The sequence below is a fragment of the Peromyscus leucopus genome, chromosome 23 (genome assembly GCF_004664715.2).
Source record: "Peromyscus leucopus breed LL Stock chromosome 23, UCI_PerLeu_2.1, whole genome shotgun sequence".
Taxonomy (NCBI): domain Eukaryota; kingdom Metazoa; phylum Chordata; class Mammalia; order Rodentia; family Cricetidae; genus Peromyscus; species Peromyscus leucopus.
In genome coordinates, this window is record NC_051082.1 from 21,256,668 (window position 1) to 21,273,013 (window position 16,346).

The 16,346-nt window shown below is 45.6% G+C and overlaps 1 protein-coding gene across 4 annotated transcripts in view; it reads right to left on the bottom strand.

Moving 5' to 3' along the window:
- Positions 1-6,462: 6,462 nt before the first annotated feature.
- Rabgef1 (RAB guanine nucleotide exchange factor 1) overlaps positions 6,463-16,346 on the bottom strand; it is a 48,691-nt gene continuing 38,807 nt past the window's right edge. For all 4 annotated transcript variants that reach the window (XM_037198278.1, XM_028870148.1, XM_028870146.1 and 1 more), the window contains 5 exons: positions 13,950-14,031; positions 12,297-12,429; positions 10,271-10,362; positions 8,389-8,645; positions 6,463-7,431 (listed from right to left, as the gene is read on the bottom strand). In XM_037198278.1, the coding sequence (XP_037054173.1) occupies positions 7,033-7,431; positions 8,389-8,645; positions 10,271-10,362; positions 12,297-12,429; positions 13,950-13,968 (900 nt within the window). In that variant the 5' untranslated portion in view covers positions 13,969-14,031 and the 3' untranslated portion in view covers positions 6,463-7,032. The remainder of the gene's footprint in view (positions 7,432-8,388; positions 8,646-10,270; positions 10,363-12,296; positions 12,430-13,949; positions 14,032-16,346) is intronic.

The window sequence follows — 16,346 nt, forward strand, 5'->3', positions numbered from 1 at the left end:
GAGGAGGGTGTGATAGTCAAGTCTCAGGATCGTCTAGGGGCAGGGCAAATAGGCCTGTCCCAAAATGGCTTATGAGTTGGGCATGATAGCACAAGTCTTTAAATCCCAGCAGTCAGGAGGCAAAGGCAGGTGGATCTCTGTGAGTTCAAGGCCAGGCTGGTCTCACTATATAGTGAGTGTCAGGACAGCCAAGGCTATGTAGAAAGACCCTGTCTCAAAAACACAAAACAAACCAACAAAACCCAGGAAGGTTTATGGAATATGGCCTTAAGCAAGCTAACTAACTTTTGATAGGGAAAAAACAAAACAACAAAAACCTCACAATTCCCCCATTATACATTTTTTCCTTTAACCTGGCCAGGATATGCAGTCTTTTTAAGGTTTATAAACAGTAAATTATTATTATGATAAGTGGTTGGGGTCATTTGGTGAGAGTGATTTTATTGAGCCTCTAGAAGAAGGCCCTAAGACAAGGAATTAATTATTCTCTCTCTCTCTGTCTCTCTCTGTCTCTCTCTGTCTCTCTCTGTCTCTTTCTCTCTCTCTCGTTTTGTTTTGAAAAAAAAAAAAAAAAAAAAAAAAAAAAAAAGGGTTTCTTTGTGTAGTCCTGGCTGTCCTGGAACTTACTCTGTAGACCAGGCTAGCTGCTTCTGCCTGCTGGGATTAAAGGCATGTGCCACCATCACCTGGCTCCCCCTCTCTCTTTAGCATGGTATAAGGTAAGCCTGCCTTCTGAGGGGTCCCTGGTCCCTTGGGGTCCCTGGTCCCTTGGCCAGGCAACTGACTGAGCCCAGCTGGAATGTTAGGGCTCCACACAGGCTGGAGACTCAGTTCCTTAGACCAGAAAGAGTTTTCTCTTAACAAGCCTTACCTACCTACGATTTTAACATCCTCCTTTGAAGAGCTCACCTGTTGTGAGTGACTAGCCTCTGAGCCAAGCAACTGTCATCTTTGAGAATTCAGCATGCCCCCTTGCAAAATAGCACCCCAGATGGCTTGTGAGAGTTTACAGCTCACTCCTAAGTATCCGACTGCTCCCTACCAACTGGCAACTCTGCATAGGCCTGGGGGAAGGGCTGGAGTGTACACGTGTACACACACACACACACACACACACACACACACACACACACAACCCGGGAAGAACAGAGTGCAGCATCCAGCTCAGCTAGGACTTGACCTGACTAGGAGCAACCAGGGAAGGGGAAGGCTAGACACATACACTGGGCACTCTGTGAAGTGGCACTAGCTACAGAAACAACCCAGAACCTCAGTGCATGTGTTACGACACACAGAACAGGAGGAGGCATTAGCGAATCTCCGGTATCTGTAGCGGAACAGTCTCAGGCTGTAAAACATCTGGGGCAGGAAGCTGCAGTTGCCATGAGCATTTTGCACACACTAATCAGTCCTTCCTCAGTATTCATATTTGCACACACTGTCCACAGTCACACTCCAGAGGAAGGCTTTGCCATCATCCCTCTGAGCCTCACCCCAGGGAAGGCTTTGCCAAATCCCCATGGGCCTGAGGCTCTGATCCTTGATACAGTCATGCCCACATACACATTCACTCAGGACTTTATCTGCTATTTATACATCCACTCAGGGCTTTCTCAGGTCCCCACTAGAGGCGCTGAGTGGAGTTGGGGAGGAGTCAGCATTATTTATTTGGTTATGGAAGCCCTTGTCCCTACTGGGTAAGGCTTTCCAGGTGTGGCTCATAAGATGAGGAGTGCCCACACCTTGTAAGTAACCCCTCACCAATGCTCTCTGTAAGGAAGCCCTATACATTCCATGACAATACTGAACTTGGGGGGAATCGTGCTTTGGTTAGTCAGAAACCTTGGCAGTTAGTCGGAGACCTTAGAGGTAGACACAGCTAACCTCATTCTCCCAAGGAATGTTAACAACATAACCCTAGAAACATTTAAGAGCCAGATCAGAGGGGCTGGCGAGATGGTTTGGCATTTAAGAGCACTGGCTAGTCTTCCAGAGGACCTGGGTTCAATCCCAGCACCCACATGGCAGCTTACAAACGGCCTGTAACTCTACCTCCAGGCATCAGACACCCTCACACAGACATACATGCAGGCAAAGCACCAATGCACCCAAAGTAAAACACAAATAAATCATTTTTAAAAAGAACCAGGCCGGGTGGTGGTGGTGCACACCTTTAATTCCAGCACTTGGGGAGGCAGAAGCAGCGGATCTCAGTGAGTTCCAGGCCAGCCTGGTCTACAGAGCGAGTACCAGGACAGCTAGTACTATTACACAGAGAAACTGTCTTGAAAAACCAAATAAATAATGAACCAGATAAGAAACCAGACTCTCCAAACCTTTGGCATTTCTGGCTCCTGGTAAGGATGCTGATGCCAAGGGCATCTGGCTTTTACTCAGAGAGAAACTGGTTGCTTTGGGATTTTTTTGCCATAAATTGTCTAGTCAAATCTTACCTCCTGTTTTCTTCACATCCCCCTTTCTGAAGAGGTAACCCTAATTGCTATTATGGAGTTGGTATACTGTTGTGGGATAGAATATTTGTTTAAGTAAAGATGTGTTACATTTGTTTGTGTTGCAGAGTAATTGTTTTAACTATGTAGATGTGTTGCTTTTGTTTATGCTGCATTTAACTATGTAAAGATGTGTTGCTGTTTCACCTTGCCTGCCTAAGGCACCTGATTGGTCTACTAAAAAGCTGAACAGCCAGTAGCTAGGCAGTAGAGGGATAGGCAGGGCTGGCAGGCAGAGAGAGTAAGTAGGAGCAGAAATCTAGGCTTCAGCGAGAATGAGGAAGAAAGAGACAGATGCCTGGGGCCAGCTAGCCAGTCAGCCAGCCACGGAGGAAGCAGAAAAGTAGGACAAACAGAATGAAAGGTAAAAAGCCCTGAGGCAAAATGTAGATGAAGAGAAACAGGTTAATATAAGTTGTAAGAGCTAGTGGGACAAGCCTAAACTAAGGCCAAGCATTCATAACTAATAAGAAGTCTCCATGTCATGATTTGGGGGCTGGTGGTCCAAGAAAGCCTGCTATGTGCGGTGTACCTCTCCAGGATGCCTATCTAGACCCCCCAAAGTGCTCTAGTAGTTCTAGTCGTATAGCAGCCGGGTGTAGAGAGGAAAGGAAGTCTTTGGTTCCTGCAGGTGTGAAGTGGAAATAAGAGCAGTGTGAAATGTCCGCACAGGCTGAGATATGGCCACTTGCTCCCCGGCTCATGCTGATGGTTTAAGAGACCGTGGAGCCTCTCGGTGATGGGGGTTCCCCTTGCAGAAGTGGGTCAGTAAGGGGCAGCTTTGGATGATCGGGCAGCACCGAGCATTCCAGCTGCTGCTTCCTGGTCTGCCAGCATGTAAGGAGTCTCACTGTGTGCTCCAGTTACCGCGATAGACTGAGACTGCCTGAAACCAGGATCAACTTCCTCTCCCCATGAGATGTCACAGTGCGTCTTCTGTCACAGCAACACAACACTAATACAGTCGTCAATCACTTTCTTTGAACTCTCCCAAACTTTATTACAGCAACAAAAAAATAGTAATTATGTGAATTCTTCTAGTAAGGACCCAAACATCAGTCTACTTGGAAGAAGGATGGATCATGAAACTTTTATTGATATGGACATCTTTCCCAACACTTGATTCAAATCACATTGACAATACATAAATACCACACTTTCACGTTCAGAAAACAGAATCTCTGGCCACGGTCGTGATGCTGACTAAAGAGAAATGTAAGCCTCTACCTGAGGCATGAGACCATTATCTCAAGCACTGGACCAACATGACATATCCACAGAAATTTAGTGAACAACCTGCAAGAAACACAGCAGTCAGCTTTTGTGAGAGGCTGAGGGGTACTTATTTTGGTTTTTTGATACAAGGTGTTATAGCCTAGGTTGGCCATGAACTCCTAATATAGCCAAGGCTAACTCTGAACTATTTTTCTGTTTGTTTATACAGTGCCGGGGATCAAATTGACCTTGAACTCTTGATCCTTCTGTTTCTACCCCACCAGCTTTGATATGATTATTCTATTTAATAATGTACACCTAAAAGAACTGGATGTTTCCAGGAAAATTTAGACTATGTGGGCCTGGATTAGCACCTAGAAAGTAGAGAAAAAGAAAAGGAAAGTGTGCTAGCCACTGAAATCACCTGGGCCCACGTTACTGTGAGTGAAGATCCCAACTGGTTATGTGTGTGTGTAAGTCAGAGATCAACCTTGAATTTAGTTCCTCTGAATGCTACCCACCTTGTTTTTTGAAGACAGACAGTATCTCTCATTGGCCTGGAACTCCCCCCAGGAGACTAGGTTGGCTGGCCCATGAGTTCAGGGATCTTCCTGTCTCCACTTCCTCAGAGCTGGGATTACAAGGATATGCCACTAAGCCAGGCTTTTAACACGGGTTCTCAGAATTAAACTCAGGGCCTCATGCTTGCATCAGGCCATCTCCTCAGTCCCTTCACTGCATCTAAGTGTAATTCACTGCCTTCTGGCTGAAATTGGGGACAGCTGATTCAGCTGTCTTATGACTTTAGTAAGAGTCAAATGTGTCAAATTTGGTATATTTAATACCAGCTTAAATAAAGCATTGAAGTTTTATATTTCACTCTGGTGAGATGGCTTAATGGTTAACAGCACATACTGTTCTTGCAGAGAACCTGAGTTTGATTCTCAGCAACTCTATTAGGTGGCTTACTACTAACTGCCTGTAACTCTAGGTCTAGGGGATCTGATGCCCTCTTCTGTCCCCCATAGGTACCTGTACTCACACACACATGCACACAGAGACATACACATAATTAAAAATAAACTAAATATTTTTTAAGTTATATATTTGCCCTAGTTTTATTCCAAAATTATTATACTACATTTTTGTAGTAAACATTTAGGAAAATATGTTGAGAAAGGAAGAAAGCCTTTCTCAGGTGCTCGAATGCCATGACACTGTTCAAGAATGGTGTCCTGAGGAATTCCTAATTTCACAAGGGTGCTGATAACCATGTAGAAGAGTCATCCATCCATGATATAATCATGGTATAAAAAGTTTCACAAGGATTAGAGAAGGGTCCCCACTGCAGGGCCTCTCTGAGGGAGACATCAAGAAGTAGCATTAGACTATATAATCAACGCAGTATTCTTTGGTTATAGCATATTAACTAGCAGGAACACAAACCCCTTGCTTGCAAGAGACCGGTGATTCTAAGCAAGAGCTAGCTAGCTCTGTCCCCCAGGAGACATTTAATAATGTCCAGAGACAAGTTTAATTTTTCTTTCTTTCTTTGAGACAGGATAGCCACAGCCCACCCAGGCTTGCCTCAAACTCACTATGTGTATAAGGATGACCTGAACTCCTGATCCTTCTGCCTCTACCTCCTGAGTACCAGGATTGTAAGTCTGTGTCACCCCAGGAATGGAGACCATTATCTCACAAACACAGGGGGCTGCTGGCATCTACTGGGTACAGAAAGCAGGAATGCTACTCAACTATCCCACAATATACACAGCAACAGGATTCTCAGGCCACTAATGTCAGTTCTGAAAGGTTTACTTAACCTGTTGACTGTTACCTGTTGATAAAGGAGACTGGAGGCTGCAAGGCACCCTCTTGCTTGAAGTTCCCTGTCAACCCCCGTAAGCCTCATTCACTCATTCCAACTTGCATCCAAAACCAAGTCTCTGCGTCACAGAACTCAGTGATGACATGTCTGAATGAGCTGAGTGTGGTGGTACATACCCATAAGTCCCACCATTGGGAGGCTGAGGTAGGAGGATCAGAAGTTTGAGGCCAGCCTGGGTTATATAGCAACAGCCTGTCTCAAAAACAAAACAAAACAAAAACCCCTAAAAAACAAAAACAACCCAAGGGGCAAAAACAAAACAGAAAAGCAACAAGCCCCGCGACAGGTGGGGCAGTTTGTTGGATGATTAAGGGGGAAGAAGCTAGAAGCACGGTTCAGAGTCAACCATACTAACCAGCAACTCTGTGACGTGTTCATGTGTGTGTGGTACACATGCGTACACAGGTATGCAGGCACATATGTAGGCATGTGGAGGCCAGAGGTCAGTCTTGGGTGCCATTTCTCAGGAGCCGTCTGTCCAGATTTAGGGTTTGGCCAGGGTCTCTCCCTGGTGAGGTGAGGCAAAGCTTGCTAGTCACGGACCAGGCCCCTGCCTGCCACTGCCTCCCAGCAGTGCCATTACAAGTGCGTGTCACCACGCTGAGCTTCTGACACAGTGCTGGACACCGAGTGCAGATCCTCACCCCAGTGTGGAAAGCACTTACAAACTGAGCCACCTTCCCAGGGGCCCAGAACACCACCTCATGTGACCTAGAAGTTGGTGTCACAACTTCATACCATGTACCTGAAAGGACCTCAGAGTTAGGGCAGTTAGTGCGAACGTAATGTTAAAGGTGAAAGCCCAAAATTTTTGATTATTTTTAGTGGGACAAAACAAAAAGGTGCTAAAGGCAAACATTCAATATATTTCATTTTCACCTAAAAAACCCCAAACAGCATGTGAAATGCCATGCACGGGGACACCATCCCTCCCCCAGCCCTATTTTTTTTTTTACATATTTACAATTTTACATATTTACTTATTAACATATCTTCTATCTTTACAATTACAAAATTACTTCACACTGGGAGAGTGTGGGAATATCGGATTCATTTCAACATAGACTTTGTAGTATCTGTTTTATCCTTTTAAAGGCATATTTGCCCCAAACCAACAACAGTGTCTACCACAGAGGAAGCCCATGGGAAAATCAGGGAGGACATAAAAGATTGAAACAGAATTCACACAACCCTACTTCACCAACTCAAATAAATAGTGCATTATTATTTACTAGCTTCCCTGCTAACAAAAAGGAAAAAAAAAAAAAAGAAAGAAAATAAACAAAACAATTCCTAAAACTGTACCTTAAAAATACTTTGATGACTTAAGCAGTTACTTCGTATTCCAGACCTGAACAGTGGAACGCAGCAGCTCCCTGAACTCAGCCCCAAGTAAATATGGCCATGAGCAAGACATCACCCTGCGTACACCTGCGGCTGCAGTGGCGGCGGGAGCTTGTCGTTCTCCACGTTTTCAGAGTCAATGGCTGCTAAGGGTTGGTTTGGGGGCTTAATCTCAAGTGGGTATTTCTCAACAATGTCTTGAACTTCCTTGGCAATTCCATCTGTCCAGTCTATTAAGTCTTTTTCAAGTTTCTTGGCTTCATTCATGATCCTTTCCTGCCGTTCATTCAACTGAGACAGGAGGTCCAAGTTCTTATACATTTGCTTCACACCTAAGCAGGCTTCGGGGGACCAACTCTCAGACTCCTGCTTCCTTGGGGAAGTCTGGCCGGACATGTATCGGTCAAAATCCTCCTGACTTAAATTCAACGACTGAGCATCCAATTTCTCAATGAAAGCCACAGCGCAGCACTACAGAAGAAAGAGAACAGTGTGGCAGTCAAGGCAGTTCAGCAGATTTTAAAATCGTTTCCCACCCCAAGTATTGGGGATTGAAGCCAGGGCCTCATGCAGGCTAGGTAAGTGCCCTGCCACAGCTCTTTCTTGATCTTTGAGACAGCTGCTAGCCCGGACTAGCCCTAAACTCACTATGTGGCCGTGAATGATCTTGAGTTCCTGATCTCCTGGATCCTCAGGATTACAGGCGTGGGCTACCAGGCCCGGGTTGTTCTCTTTTTAAGACAGGGTCTCACTATGTAACTAGAACTTATATCTATCCACCTCATCTTCTCAGCTGCTAGCATGTGCTAACATGCTCAGTTTTCTGGACACTTGATTTTTCCTCTGTTCAGGAATTTCTTTGGTCCAGTGGCTTCACAGTTCCACAGCTCAACAGATTCTGTTCTCTCTCTGTCCTCTCCCAGCTCTGTCTCCTTAGTCCCAGCTGTCCCCACCTACGAGCATTCACAGGTCTGTCTGTGCTGCCTGCCTTCAACTCACCCTGAGCTCGGGTTACTGATTACACGGAGAACATTTATTCAAAACCAAACAGCTTCCAGGTCTAGTGAGCTTTCCTTTCCCAGTCTCCCCTATTCATGTCAGTGGCAGTGCTGAACCTCCCCCAGGAAGTCAGCAGCACCAGAAGCAGGTGACTCCTTGCAGCAGATCGCACGGGGCCGCAGTGATGCGGATGCCACACAGGAGCCAGGCAGCATGCTCTCCTCAGATCTCAACTCCTCAGGAGAGGATCTGCTCTGAGTAATGGTGCACTTCTGGACAAGTGCAGGGAGAGAGAACGTGTGTAGACTGGTCACCTCCCCTCTGACAGACATGCATCCCCAGGAGCTCTAAGCTGTCACAGGACCGGGTCACATCCCTCAGGCAAATCCCCTCCTGGGTCTTCTCCCAGCTTCAGGAGTCACATCTTACCAGGTTGGTGAAGTAGTAGCCATCTTCGCCCGTCATAAGCCTGCTGGGGTTGCAGAAGCGAGTGATGTACTGGATGTTGGACTGCAGGCGAGGGGGGTTGCCCTTCAGGACGATGTAGATGAGGGTGGGCAAGAAGTCGTCGGCAGAGGCTGGCTCATTCTTGGTGATCTTGATGGCGTTGAAGATGTGTTTGCTGCACCTGGTGATGCAGGCTAGCTTGTCCCGAGGCACACGCTTTGAGTCCATCTCAATGATGTCTGTGAAGCAGAGGGACAGTGCCACCGTGAGGCAGTTACCACCCAAGAAGCAACCGACCAGGCAAGGTGGTGCACACCTGCCACCCGAGCACGAGATGCTTCAGCAGAGCTATACAGTGAGACCGTCTTTATCTTAGAGGGGAGGACAGCACTGGGATTCAGAGGTGCCTCACTGCCCAGCTCTCCAGCAGTTAACTTAGTAGAGGAGGAGCTTAGATCCCAGAGCTGTAAAGACAAACTCCTCTCCACAGAACACACAGCATGAACCAGGCACGCCACCCTTAGACCTCCATCTCAAACTGGGTCAGTGAGTGTCAGAGGAGCTGCTGGCTGTCCAAGATCATGCAGGGAGCAGAAGGCCCAGAGGGAATGACACAAGTGTGCCCAAGAAGCCCATGGGAAAGCACCCCTGAGCTCCATGGGGAAGGAAAACAAGGCTCTAAAAAAGTGTTCCGCTGTTTCTTTTTGTTTGTTTTTTTGCTTTTATTTTGCAACGGGGGCTTATATTTCCATCCCAGGCTGGCCTGGAGTTCTCTATGTAGCAAGGATAACCTCGACCTGATCCTTTTACCACTACCTCCCACATGCTGGGATGATGGGTGTGCACCACCACACCCAGTTAATGCAGTACTGGACAGAACAACGGGCTTCATCAACTGAGCCCCATCCCCAGCCTGTCCTAACATACTGAGCCCCATCCCCAGCCTCTCCTGGGTACCTTTAAACTCAGTCTAGAACGTCTTTGTTGCGCACATTGTTTTTCAGGGCTATGGCTACTAACAAGCTCTTTCTTAGACACAAAAGCCAGAAGAGTCGACTTGAGTGGAGAAGAGTAGCAGCCATTGTCACGTCTAGCTGTATTTGACTTCAGTTTAGCTCCATGATCAAATAGTGAGACTTTGGGCCAGCAGGATGGGATGGCATGTGGAAGTACTTGCTGCCACTCCTGACAGCCTGAGTTTGATCCCTGTGGTACACACTGTGGAAGGACAATTGACTCCCACAAGTTTTCCTTTGTCTTCACACTCAAGATGTAGTATGTTGCCCCCCAAAAACAAACAAACAAATAAATAAATAGATGTATGCTACTTAAAAAATATATATCAAAATCATGGGACTGAAGAGATGACTCAGAGTTAAGAGCACTGGCTGCTCTTCCAGAGGACCCAGGTTCAATTCCCAGCACCCACATGGCAGCTCACAACTGTCTGTAACTCCAGTCACACAGACATCCATGCAGGCAAAACACCAATGCATAGAAAGTAAAAATAAATAAATCATTTTTTAAAATATCAAAGCAGTTCCAGTAAAAAAGAGAATTTGGTCACAAAACAAGAAGGGGAAAGAAGGTTTCCTGCTATAGTGTGTAGTACCCCAGCACTCAGATGGCAGAGACAGGCAGATCTCTGAGTCTGAAGCCAGCCTGGTCTATCATAGTAAGTTCTGGGCTAGCCAGGGTTACATAATGAGATCCTGTCTTAAATGAATGAACAAAAGTAAGAAAGAGGGAGAGAAGGGAGGATGGAAGGGAGGATAGATTTTAAGGGCTTTTCTATGGGTTAATATTGCAGCACCGTGTTAACCTATGGAGAACATCCAGACGTACAGCTCTCAGCCCCACTGACCTGTGATCGCTTTCACCACCATGTCAGACACTTCCGGGATTTCTTCATTGACGGGGACACAGAGCATCTGAGGTGTCACCCAGTGCAGAGCCCTGCAGAGAGAGGAGTAGTCAGAAAGAGGCCCAAGAACAGAAGGTGGATTCTAACCTTGTTGTTTCCTTCAGTCAAAGGAAAATGGGTACCGCTGATGTATTAGGCAATCCCAAGTTCAAACATAATACGTTTTTTTGTTTGTTTGTTTTTTTGTTTGTTTGTTTTTTTGTTTTTTGTTTTTGTTTTTTTTCCGAGACAGGGTTTCTCTCTGTAGCTTTGGAGCCTGTTTTGGAACTCACTCTGTAGACCAGGCTGGCCTCGAACTCACAGAGATCCACTTGTCCCTGCCTCCTGAGTGCTGGGATTAAAGGCGTGCGCCACCACTGCCCAGCAAGCACACGACTCTTGACCATGTAAGAAGCTTAGCTGACATGACAAAGTAAGACCCTAAAATGCCATGCTGCTTCTGCACTGGACAGAGGACAGAGGGCAGTCTCCTGGCTCAAAGGAGATTCTGCCATGAAAGCTGAGGATCTACTGCTTACTGTCCTCACAGTCCACAGCTGGTCCTGCAGCGTTACACCCTATCTTTATGTCCAAGACACATGAGAGCCCCTGAAGAGGATGGCATATGTCTCCACAACCTGAGTCCTTTCCTGGCTCACTTGCCTTTACACTAGCATCTGCTGCTGAGTTCTCTATCAGCATGGTTAATGCTCTCAACCTACCCCTCATCTAACATCCATCTAACTTCTAGTCCCTGGCCTTGGACTCTATTTTGCATCTGCCCTGTGTCAACTCCTGGTTTCTGGTATAGCATCTCCACATACTTATCCAATTCCTGGCCATTTTATCTGAGACCTCATTTGAGGTTCCTTGGTCAAGGACACAGGGGCCTCTAGACACTCCATATGACTGAGCCTTGGAACTGTTCACACACTAGGTGCTGTGATGGTTAACCTTCCTGGTTAACTTGACTCCATTTAGAATCCTCTAGGGGACATCTCTGGACTCTCCAGTGAAGGCTTTTACAGAAGATGAACTAGGGAGAAAAGATCTACCCTAAATTTCAGTGGTGCCATCCATGGGCTGAAGAAAAGGGCATGGTGGGAATGCCTGTAATTCCTGGAACTTGGGAGGTAGCTACATGAGACTATGTCAAAAAAAAAAGGGGGGGGGGCTGAAGAGACAGCTTAGAGGTTAAGAGCACTGTCTGTTCTTGCAGAGGACCTGGGTTAGGTTCCCAGCATCCACATGGAGACTCTCAACCATCTGTAACTCCAGATCCAGGGATCCAATGCTTCTTCTGACCTCCATGGCTTCCATGGTACACATAACATATACTCAGGCACATACATGTATACATAAAGTAAGTTTTTAAAGGAGGAAGAGAGAAGAGGCATCCTGACCCATAGAGTCATAAGGAGCATCAGCTGTCTGTCCCTGTCACAGGCCTGCCTTCCCCACCATGATGGACTATACCCATCTAAACCACAAGCCAAATAATTCCTTCTCTTCAGCTGTTTCTGTCAGGTGTTACCACAACAATGGACAAGTAACTACTCCAGGTGGTGTGTTAGTAAGTGTTCCACTGCTGCTGCACTGCAGAGTCATGGGTTCCCTAAGAATGGGTCAGTAATCATCACCAGTTCAGACTGGCAAAGATGTGCCTGCAGGACTGCCTGGAGATTGCAACCCAACAGGGTAGGAAGGAGGACAGATGATATGCATTGCCTTGAGATAGTCACAGTCCCCCTCCTGATGAGAAAACAAAGAAACAAGAAAACAAGTCCTCATGGTCCTTGAAAATGTTAGAGATCTAGAACAAGCTCAAATATCCAACCCAGGTTCCACCTCCAGCCAACTGAGTCAGATGGAAAAGCAGGTTCATAGACGCCTGGCGGAGAAGCTCCCATGCTGCACCGTTCAAGGTTGGAAGCCCACATGCTATCACTCCATTCTAGATAGCAGAGAAGACAGGCAGGGCAATCACCTGATCCTCTTTTGAATGGCAAGATCTTTCTTCTCATCATCAGTAGTCTCAGGGCAGAACACAAATTTATAGAGACGGGTCATGATGTGCTTCTCAATCTGATCCATTATCTTCTCCACTTTCTCTGGAGGCACTGGAATACATAAGTGGGTATAACAGCTTAGGAGAAGGTTTCAAATCAAGACTATACTCTTATTTTCTACACAGAAAAAAATTAATTCACAGCTGGGCGGTGGTGCACTCGCCTTTAATTCCAGCACTCAGGAGGCAGAGGCAGGTGGATCTCTGTGAGTTTGAGGCCAGCCTGGTCTATAGAACAAGTTACAGGACAACCAGGACTGTTTCACAGAGAAACCCTGTCTCAAAAAAACAAAAACAACAAAAATTCCCCTTTGAAAATTGACAACTTTTGGGGCTGAGGATGTGGCCCAATTGGTGGAGTGCTTGACCAGCGAGTAGGAATCCTGAGTTCCACTCCCAGAACTGTCTACACCAGGCGTGGTGGTACATGCCTGTCTTCTCAACACGTGGGAGGCAGAGGCAGGAGGATCAAGAACACAAGGTCATCCTTGGCTACAATCTAGTTAGAGGCCAGCCTGAACTATGTGAGACTCTGTCTCAAAACAACAACAACAAAATTACAACTTAAAAAAAAGATTTATTGCCGGGCGTTGGTGGCGCACGCCTTTAATCCCAGCACTCGGGAGGCAGAGCCAGGCGGATCGCTGTGAGTTCGAGGCCAGCCTGGGCTACCAAGTGAGCTCCAGGAAAGGCGCAAAGCTACACAGAGAAACCCTGTCTCGAAAAACCAAAAAAAAAAAAAAAAAAAAGATTTATTTATTATGTATACAGTGTCCTGCCTGCATGCTGAAAGAGGGTGTCAGATCTCATTACAGATGGTTGTGAGCCACCATGTGGTTGCTGGGAATTGAACTCAGGACCTCTGCAAGAACAGCCATTACTCTTAACCTCTGAGCCATCTCTCCAGTCCCAAAATTACAACTTTTTAAACTGAGTCTTACAGAATTCCTACCTATTTGTTAAGATGTTTCACTGAGACCTAACAGGTATATGCCCTCCCAATTGGGAAGACTTTCTGTGGTCCCTCTCTATTGCTACACTTGTTAAACACTTGGAATTCTTTAGGCTGCCAAGTGCTGGCAAATCTCCGTTCTTCTGAGTTTTCCCATAAAGCTACCATGTTCTCTCTGAAGCACACACATGGACATCATGCATATGCGAAATGCATCCTAAAGTATAGTGTCAATGGAAGGTCAGTCCCAGACAATCTCTACAAACCCAAAGGTCTAAGTTGGTGAATTTCAATTTCTTTCTGCCTCAACTCCTTTAGGATTATGTCATCATAGTCAACAATGACTCACCAAAATGGCAATTCTAAGGTGGAAATTGATATAGAGAACTTCCTGAGCAGTTTTGGTCTTCCTCACTTTACCCATAATAAAGGTATTACATTACTCAAAATACTACCAACTGTCCTGGTCATACATAGGGAGGAAGACATTTAAAGGTGTCAGAGGTATGAGATGGCTGTCAATGTCTGGATGTGCACCAGCCAGGCTAATCAGAGGAGCAGAGAACAGCTAATTTAAGTTACAACCAGCTGCCCCTAATAGCTGGCTAACAACACATTACCTTTCCCACGAGTCTGCATTCTTTCGGCCACATTCTGGTAAAAGTCCTGAGTACATTCTGACTGCTCCTCAATGCTCAAATCCTGGAATCAACAGACAAAAGACTGGTGAGCAGCTGAAAAGTCTCAGAACACTAAATTTTAACAAGTTTCTAAAATACACTCCTTGCACAGACCAATCCTAAAAGGACTTACAAATTACACATATTCTGCCAGAAAAAAATCTACTACTCATGATTTTTACATTTCACTGTATGTACATATAATTTGTGCACATTCCATTTATTTCATTTCCATCCCCCTCATTATTATTATTGCTGTTGTTAATTTTTTCATGACAGGGTCTTGCTGTGTAGGCTAGACTTCTATCTAGAATTTGATAGTTGTAACATGTGAGGATTTTGTTCCTTTTGAGTTGATTTTTTAAAATATTTATTTTATGAGTATGTGTATGCGCCTGAGTGTATGTGTGTTCAGAGGTCAGAAGAGGGTGTTGGATGGATCTCCTCGAACTGGAGCCACTGTTAGTATCTCGAACTGGAGATAGTTGTGAGTCACCATGTGGGTGCTGGGAATCGAACCCAGGACTTCTGGGAGAGCAGCCATTGCTCCAGCCATTTCTTTTTAAACTGATACTGGAGATTGGTCCTAGGGTATCATGAATGCTGAGCAAGTGCTTTCCAACCTAACTATATCCCCACCTCATTTTAAGTTTTGTACATGCATAAAGAGTCCACATTTTAAAAATTGATTTTATTTTGGAGTGCTGAAGAGAGGGCTATGCTGCTCTTAAGAGGACTCAAGTTTGGTTCCCAATATCCATGGCAGGCAGTTTATCACTGCCTTCCTGTAATTCCAGCTCCAACTGATTCAATGCACTCCTCCAGACTCTGTGGGCAACACACGAATGTGCACATACCCAAACACAGACACACCTATTTACATAATTTATATATATATATATATTTGGTTTTTCAAGACAGGATTTCTCTGTGTAGTTTTGGTGCCTGTCCTGGAACTCACTCTGTAGACCAGGCTGGCCTCAAACTCACAGAGATCCACCTGTCTCTGCCTTCTGAATGCTGGGATTAAAGGCGTGCACCACCACCGCCTGGCAATAAAATCTTTTTAAGCAAAAGAACTTTTAAGTGTGTGTGTGTGTGTGTGTGTGTGTGTGTGTGTGTGTGTGTCTAGTGCCAGCAGAGGCCAGAGAGGATGTTTGACCTGTTGGACTCTATGGAGCTGGAGTTACAGATGAAGTTCCTAACCCTGACACAGGTGTTAGGAACTGAACTCAGTTCCTCCGGAAGAGCAGTACACTCTCTTAACCTCTGAGCCATCTCCCCAGTCCCACTGGAGTCTCACTTCTAATCAAATATTTTTTCTCCCTTTAAAAAACCTTCAATTGCTCTCTAGTAACTACATCTTTATGGGCACAGTGATACTTCTATCCAAGGTGCAATGAACAGAGACCAAGGCACCTAGCAAACGATCCTAGACTTGTCAGTGTGCTGTAGCAGGAACACCCCAGTTCCTTTCCACTCGTTATTTAGAGATAGACCATTAAGTATCAACAACCATAGTTTTCATACTGTGCTGAAGAACATCAGAGATGCTGGAGAAGGTGACTCAGAGGTTAAGAGCATCTGCTGCTCTTCCAGAGGACCAGAATTAAGTTCTAGCACCCCGTAAGGTGACTCACAACAGTCTGTAGCTACAGCTCCTGAATTCCCACACCCTCCGCTAACCTCTTTGGGCACCTGCATGCACGTACACATACTGACATGTGGAAACACACACACACACACACACACACACACACACACACACACACGGTTTAACCTGAGTGCATCCTTGTACCTGCCCTCCTTTCCTCACCCCTCGAGGCACTGTTCTGCACTCTACTTCTACAACGTTGACTTTTTCAGCTTCTGTGAATAAGTGAGAACACACTTTTTCTAATTTTAAAACTAAGTCTGTGCTACTTCCTCCCAACTTCAAGAATTAAAGCTTGTTTTGATGAGTCTCTTTCTTTAAACAGATCCTTCTGGGTTCTATCAGTGACCATACAGGGCAAACTACCATTTGGGTTAGAATATTGACGTGGGTCAGGCAATAGTAGCTACATAGTAGTTGCTCATATAGAAATTGGGTTTTGTTTTTAAAGGTTTATTTTTATGTGTCTTTGCCTACAAATATGTATGTGCACTACATGCATGCTTGGTGCCCTCAGAAGCCAGAAGAAGGTGTCAGATCCACTGACAGTGGTGAGCAGCCAAGCCCTGAGTGCTGAGAACTGAACCTGGGTCATCTACAAGAGCAGTAAGTGCTCCTAGGCACCAAGCCAGCTCTCCAGCCCCATGGAAATTGTGTTTTTAAAACCTGAATTAAGGGTCTAG